Below are 8,310 nucleotides of genomic sequence, written 5' to 3'. Positions count from 1 at the left end.
GTTGATGAGCGTATTACTAGCGGAATTGCTTGGAATGGAAATGAATCAAATAAAAAGAGTAGATCAGGTTTTCAGAATCAACTCAAGCTATGCAAGAAGAAACAGAGTTCCTAGGGAGGTCCATGTAAGATTTCTCAAAAGATTTACATGCGATGAGACCTTGAGAGCAATAAGAGACCAACCACTGAAATATAAAGATAAAGAACTTGTAGTTCTTAAACAGATTCCCAGAAGGATAAGAGAAGCGCAAAGAGAATATCAATTTTTAATGAGGAAACTCTTTAATAAGGGAGTGAATTTTAGATGGCTGGTCCCAGAAGGATTATTAATCTTCTGGGACTCGAAAAGATACAGAATAGATACTCCAGTCCAAGCAGAGGAATTTTTTAACAATCACAGAGCCTTTTTAGAAAAAGGTGATGCTGAACCCAAGAAACCAGAAGAGACGATGGGTGCAGGAGCACCGAAACAATCGGAGGAGGGGGAATCAAAAAAGACACAATCAGAGGAAGATGTAAGACCGAAAGACCAGAGACAGTAAGCTCCCCTAGAAGACTAGATATAATTGAAATTATGGAGGAGATTGGAATTTTTTCAATAAATATAAATGGTCTTAACTCCCCATCAAAAAGGAGTAAAATATTTAATAGACTACAAAAATTGAAAATGGATATAATTTGTCTTCAGGAGACACATATTAAAAGACAACATTTCCAGAATTTTAGAACAACCAAAGATAGGTAAACTTTATTTTTCTTTAGCACGGCAAAAGAAAAGAGGAGTAGCATTTTATATAAAAGAAAAGATGAACCCAAAATACATTTATGTTGATGAAGAAGGGAGAATATTAATGGTGGAAATTACATGGGATCAAAAACAAATTCTGATGGTTGCGATATATACTCCCAGCAAGAAGCAGGACCAGTTTTTTTCAGCAATTATATGATAAACTAGTGGAGTTAAATTATTAAAATCTTTTCATACTTGGTGATTTTAATGTAATAGTTGATGCAATATGGGATTATAAAAGCTACAAACAAGGGAAAAAGGGGGAAATACCCTACCTAAGTCTTTCTTAAAGATGAAAGATGAATTGTGTATACAAGACATACGGAGAGAAATGAATCCAGAGAAAGCACAATACACATTTTATTCAAATAGGCATAAATCCTGGTCAAGAATTGATATGATATGGACTTCATATGATTTAAAGACTATGATACAAGAGGTGGAAATTGAACCCAATATTTGGGCTGATCATAATCCAATTAAAATGACTTTGAAAGGAGCTAGGAAAAAATTAAGATGGTCATTGAATAAATCTATATTAAAAGAAAAAGAATTTCTACAGTTTGCAACGAAAGAAATGGAAATCTTTTTTAAAATAAATAAGAAAGAAGAAACCTCTATTCAAAATCTTTGGGACACTGCGAAAGCTTATTTTAGAGGTTTGGCTATAACTTACCTTGCTAAAAAGAACAAAGAAAAGAGACAAACACAGCTTAATTTGAAAGAACAATTTAGGAATTTGGAATTTGAGTTACAAAATGATCCACAAAAGAAGAAGCTGAAGACACAAATGGAATTAATAAAACATAAATTAAATTTATTGGAGATGGAGACAAGGGCACAACAGATAAAACTTTCTAAACAGAATTTCTTTGAAAATGCCAATGAACCAGGAAGATGGCTTGCATATAGACTGAAAAAAGAAAGAGAAAAAAAATTGATAAGTAAACTACAAGATTCAAAAGGCGAAATACATTGTCATAATGACGCACTGAAAAAAATTGTTAAAGCTTATTACGAGACACTTAACAAGGTGGAGGTGGTTTCTAAGAAAAGCGAACCTCCCAAAGATATCAGAGAACATGCAACATATGCTGAATGAGAAAATAACAATGATGAAAATTACAGAGGCAATAAAAAGACAAAAAAAAAGATAAAACTCCGGGACCTGATGGTCTCCCAGTGGAATTCTATGTAGCCTTACAAGACATAATAAGCCCGATATTGAAAGATCTTTGTAATGAAACATTTTCGGTGATGAAAATACCAAATTCTTGGACAGAAGCTAACAGGATTATTTTAAATGTGCTGGAATATTATGAAAAGCATCGGGGGAAACAAATGGCACTTATATTTTTGGACGCACAAAAAGCTTTTGATAATCTTAATTGGCAATTTATGTTTCAACAGTTGCGAGTGATGGACTTCAGTGAAAATTTTATACATGCAATTCAAGCAATTTACAATAAACAATCAGCAAAGATACTTCTAAACGGAGACTATACAGATAACTTCGATATTAAAAAAGGCACAAGACAGGGATGTCCATTGCCCCCCTTGCTATTTATTCTTACATTGGAAGTGCTGGCCAGGAATATTAGACAAGATCTGGAGATTAAAGGGCTGGAGATAAAAGATCAGAAATATAAATTACAGGCCTTTGCAGATGACTTGGTCCTTATTTTGGAGGAGCCTTTGGAAACAGCCACTAAACTGTTGCAGAAAATAGAGGAATTTGGAGAAGTGGCCGGGCTGAAAATAAATAGAGAAAAGATTAAAGTACTTACAAGAAATCTAACAGAAAAACAGAAAGTTTAACTTTTTTAAAAAACAAATCTTCAGATAGCTAAAAAAAAGTTAAATATTTAGGTATTTACTTAACATCAAAATATACAATAGTAAAAGAAGACAATTATGATAGACTATTGAAACAAATAAAAATAGATTTGGAAAAGTGGAAAAATTTCCAATTATCACTGTTAGGAAGGATAGCGACTGTTAAGATGAATATTTTACCTAAACTACTATTTTTATTTCAGACGGTTCCTGTCAAATTAAGCCAGAAATTTTTTGTTGATTTAAATGCAACAATAACGAGATTTATATGGCAAGGGAAAAAAGCAAGAATTAAAATTAAACTGTGACAAGAATCAAAAGATGGAGGGGGCTTTGGGCTCCCAGACTGGAGACTTTACTATCAAGCTGCTATTTTGCTTTGGCTTAAAAAATGGATTACACTGAGAAACAAACGACTTCTTTATCTAGAGGGACATGATTTGCAACTGGGTTGGCATGCTTTCTTATGGTACGAGAAAAATAAAGTACATAAATACTTTCAAACTCATGCTATAAGGAATGTATTACTCTCAGAGTGGGAGAGAATTAAAAATAAAATTTATATGAAAATACCTGAGTGGCTTTCAACAATGGAAGCATTTGCGTATCCGAACTTAATTAACTATGATAAACTTGTGGCATATAAAGACATTTTAGATAAAGAAGAAAAACTTAAAGATAGGCAAGAGCTTCAACAACATGGTATCGATTTAACATGGTGGTCATATCTGCAAATTCAAACAAGATATGAAAAAGATGCATTAATGGGATTCTACAAAGAACAGACACCATTAGATAAAATACTTTTGAAAACAGATGAAAATTTAATTAAGAAACTTTATAAATTTTTGTTAAATTGGAAGATGGAAGAAGAACAAGTGAAAGAAACAATGATAGTGTGGGCAAAGAACTTTGGTCACTCTATAGACTTAGAAGAATGGCAAAAACTATGGGACCGAAATATTAAATTTATTAAAGCAGCTGCATATAAGGAAAACTTATATAAAATGTTTTATAAATGGCATATGACACCAGTTAGATTAGAGAAAATGTTTAAAAATGTTTCAAATATGTGTTGGAAATGTAAACAACAACAGGCACTTATTACCACCTCTGGTGGATTTGCCCTAACGCTAAGAAATTTTGGTTTAAGATTCATATGTGGCTAGAAAAGATGATTAAAATACAAATAGAATTTAAACTGGAACTGTGTTTGTTAGGAATATTAGGTTTGAATTATGGAAAAGAGAATGAATACCTAATATTACATGTGTTAACAGCTGCGAGAATAGTATTTTCTCAATTCTGGAAAAATGAAAATTTACCATCTGACCAGATTATAATAACAAAAATACTTGAATGTGCAGAAATGGATAGATTAACTTTAGAAATGAAAGAGAAAGAAGATATAATTTACTTTAAAACATGGGACAAATTTTACCAATGGTTAGCAATACGATAGAATGAGAAAAGGTTATGAAATTTAAAGGGATAATTGATAATTTGTACTTATATTTCATGTTTATTTTGATGATCTTTTTTTTCTTTTTCCTATTTGTGATTTTAACAATAAGTAAATTATAGCTAATAAGTAATATATCAATATTTTAAAGTTATTACAACTAATTAGTAATATATTAGTAATATTATATTAAGCATTATTATTTAGTAAAATGAATGAGATATATTGACCAACTTGTTATTTACATGATTATAGATAAAATTAATTATTGTAAACTGTTTAATATTAGACTAATGATTAAGATGTAATATGTACACCCGGACGGGTCTACTTGCTGAAGCGATGTTATTTTGTGGGAATAATCCCACTATTGTGTTAACCCTTTTCCTTTGGTCTAACCCTTTTGTATGTTTCCCTTTGTTATACCTTTGTTGACCTTATTCCCCTTTTACCTTTATAAAACTTAATAAAATATTTGTAAAAGAAAAAGAAAAAAAGGCCACCTGAAGAGACTAGAAGCATTTGAAATGTGGATTTACAGGCGGCTGTTACATATAAGCTGGGTTGACAAGATCAGAAATGAGGAGATGATAAGCCGCCTGGGAAAGCCAAGGGAAATCATCAAAACAATTAAAAAACGAAAATTAGAATATTTCGGACATGTGATGCAACATCCAGAAAAATACGGCATACTCCATTTAATCCTCCAGGAAAAGATTGAAGGCAAATGAGGTCCAGGCAGAAGAAAAAGATCATGGCTTCAAAATCTAAGGGACTAGTTTGGATAAAACTCAGCAGCACTTTTTCGTGAGGCTGTTGATAAAAACAGGATCGCCAACATGATCGCCAACGTCCGATAATGGATATGGCACAAGAAGAAGAAGATATATAATTTACTTGGACTTCAGTAAGGCATTTGATAAAGTAGATCACAACCTAGTCAGCTTACAAATTTGAGCTCCCCTTCCCTTGACCATCTTCAATCCACTGCTGAACATTGAGAAAGACTCCTGATCATTGAGAAAGATTCCTTAAATAAGATCCATAAAGGGTGCTATAAGAGCTAACCAGTGCTATAATCTTCCTTGAAAAATTGCTCTTCTGCATTATTGTGAAGTTTTAAAAAGCCTACATGGAAGCAGGTTTAAAGAAGAGCTGCTACAGAGTAGGGGAGAACTAATTCCATTATAGCTACTGTTAAAAGCCCTAAAAAAAGTCAAAATCAAGCTTTTAAAATGATCTCCATTATTATCACTGGACACTGTCATAAAGCCTAATTGCTTTCTCTGTGTGTGTACCTGCATACCATGCCCATGTGCTTGCAAACACTTGTGTGTAGAGAAAGTATAACAGGAGTGACATATCATCTTCCCCCAAAGACAATCCTTCTCTCTTCTCATTTTACATATATTGGCTATTATTAATGACGCATTTCTAAGTACAGTTCAAAATGCTGAGAAATGTTACTTTTAAAAATCTAAATGGATTAAAAATAAAATCTTCTCATATGGCCCTTTTTACCTTATGTGACTAAGTGAAGATGCCCTTCTGCTTTTCTCATGGAATACATTTATTATTTATATATCACACTATTTATACATTACATTTAGTAAGATCAAGGAACCGGATGTTCTCTGCAGCAGAAAGCAAGAAATGTAACTTTTTTCCAGAATCATTCTTTTATTCATTAATATGCATCTTCAGTTAAAGTGACCTTTTCCAAGGAACTCAAAGAAACATTCCTGCTTTTTCCTAAAACAACTAGTAGTAGCCTCAGAATGCCATAAAGTTGGTTAGATTACAAGTAGGCTGGAATCACCCTGAACTCCTTTGAGTAGTATTGGGAATTGAGTGTTTCAGTCAAATCAAATAATGTCTATTCCCTTTACTAAGAGTTTATATTGCTGTTCGGTTCAGACTTCAAAAGACACCATTACTTTATTGTGCAAACTCAGCTGTCATTTGCAAATCATGGGTGTTAGCTAAATGTTAGGTGTAAATGTAGTTTACTGGCTTATTTAAGTGTCTTGGATTGTGAGTGTCCAACTGACCTTGAGGATTAAAGGGTGAGAAGGCAGAGTAGAATTTGCAACATCAGTACTTAGCATACACCCTTTTTAGGCTTAAGGATTATCCTGTTCAGTATTTATCCTCATCTCCAAGGCAAAGAGTACGGGATAACTGCAAGTACTGAGTGCTTTAACCATAAATAAACAATACCTCTTTTTAATTTAAATTACTTAATTTGCATTTAGATTTGTGAGGTTAATGAATGCTGAGGGAACTGTCACTCAACTTCATCCTATGCAAATACAGGCTGGCTGGGAAAACGCCACTCCGATAACTTTCCCTCCTCCCTCCCCCACAAGTAATCGGAACAGGAGACCAGTCTTAACCTTACGCGGACTTAAAACGCCGGGGGGCTCAGAGGGACTGGATGCGTTGGCATCACCCTGAAGCAGCGCGGAGCCGCAGCCTAAGTTGAAGGAACGGCGGGCTGGCGATCGCTTGCACCCTCTTGCCGGCAACTGGGGGCGTGTTTCTACGTCGGGAAGGGCGGCCGCTGCAGCAGTGGCCACCACCCCTGTTTCCCCTCCGCCTTTCTCAAGTTTGAGCTTGTTTTTGAACCGGGTGACAGTGGCGGGGAGGACAGCTCCCTCCGGCGTGGTTCCGAGGGAGCCATGAAGAGCCGGCGACGATGGAGGTGGCGATGGCAGCTCCATCGGCGATTTGCGCTGGGTTTAGCTGTCTACACGCTGCTGCTCCTGCTGCTCGTGTCTTACACGCTGGACTATCGAGCCAGAAGGGGGCGCGCGGGCGAGGAGTCGCAGTTGCCCCACCGCTGCCCCAGCCTGGAGGAGGCGCTCGGCGACTGGGGCTGGGAAGAGCCGCAGCCACCACCGCTACCACCACCAGCGGCAGGAGAGGCTGAGGACGGGACCCGGAGGGCGCCCAGTCTGCGGAGCAGAGTGGGCGGGAAGCGGCACATCTACTTGCACGCCACCTGGCGCACCGGCTCGTCTTTCCTGGGAGAACTGTTCAATCAGCACCCGGATGTTTTCTACCTGTACGAGCCCATGTGGCACTTGTGGCAAGCGCTCTATCCTAGCGACGCGCTGAGCCTGCAGGGCGCCCTCCGGGACATGATGCGCTCTCTCTTCCGCTGCGACTTCTCGGTCTTACGCCTCTATGCCACACCGCCGGCCGGCCGCGACCCGCTCATCCCCTTGCCCGCCTCCTTCGGGGCCAAGTCGGGCAGCGGGAGCGGCAACCTAAGTACGGCTAGCATTTTCGGGTGGCGGACCAACAAAGTGATCTGCTCCGCGCCTTTTTGTGCCCGCGCCGCCCGGGCCCGCGCCGACGTGGGCCTTGTCGACAGCGCCGCCTGCGAGCGGAGCTGCCATCCGCGGCCGCTGCGGGAGTTGGAAGCCGAGTGCCGAAAATACCCGGTGATGGTGATTAAGGACGTGAGGCTGCTGGAGTTGGGGGCGCTGCTGCCACTGCTGCGAGACCCGGACCTCAACCTGCACGTCATCCAGCTTTTCCGCGATCCCCGCGCCGTCCATAATTCTCGACTCAAGGCCAAACAGGCGCTGCTCCGGGAGAGCATTCAGGTGCTGCGGAGCAAGTATCACGCCGAGTTCCGAGGACTGCCCCGCCGGCAACTCCCGCCCGCTGCCGCCGCCATCGCCGGCGGTGGAGCCGTCCGAACACAGCCGCAGCATCGAGCCGAATTCTTTCTGGGCGGCGCCCTCGAGGTGATCTGCCAGGCCTGGCTGCGTGACTTGATCTTTTCCAGCCGGGCCCCCGCCTGGCTGCGCCGCCGGTACACGCAAGTGCGCTACGAGGACCTGGTGCTGGAGCCGCGCGCCCAGTTGCGCCGCTTGCTGAGATTCGCGGCCCTTCCCGCGCCGCCGGCCCTCGAGGCCTTCGTCTTCAACATGACCCGCGGGGTCGCCTACTCCTCGGAGCGGCCCTTCCTCATCTCCGCCCGTGATGCTCGGGAAGCCATCCACGCCTGGCGGGAGCGGCTCAGCCGGGAGCAGGTGCGCCAAGTAGAGAGTACCTGCGGAGAGGCCATGAGGCTCCTCTCCTACCCTCTGAGCAGCGAAAAGAGCGTTCGACGTGACTCCCCTAGGGGACGCTCCAGCGCTTCTCCTCATCCAGGTAGCCGCAAAGTCGCTCCTGGCACAATCTATTTAACGAAGTATATTCCGCCTTAG

At 40.2% G+C, this 8,310-nt stretch overlaps 1 protein-coding gene across 1 annotated transcript; it reads left to right on the top strand.

The window, feature by feature from the left end:
- The first annotated feature begins 6,768 nt into the window (after positions 1 to 6,768).
- CHST7 (carbohydrate sulfotransferase 7) lies at positions 6,769 to 8,310 on the top strand. Its single transcript, XM_015812271.1, has 2 exons — positions 6,769 to 7,304; positions 7,347 to 8,310. Exons 1-2 carry the CDS (start codon positions 6,769 to 6,771, stop codon positions 8,308 to 8,310), a joined length of 1,500 nt encoding a protein of 499 aa, XP_015667757.1.

This window comes from Protobothrops mucrosquamatus, unplaced genomic scaffold, assembly GCF_001527695.2.
Source record: "Protobothrops mucrosquamatus isolate PMUCROS unplaced genomic scaffold, P.Mucros_1.0 scaffold77, whole genome shotgun sequence".
In the NCBI taxonomy this organism is placed as follows: domain Eukaryota; kingdom Metazoa; phylum Chordata; class Lepidosauria; order Squamata; family Viperidae; genus Protobothrops; species Protobothrops mucrosquamatus.
This window is presented reverse-complemented; position numbering and strand designations above follow the sequence as displayed.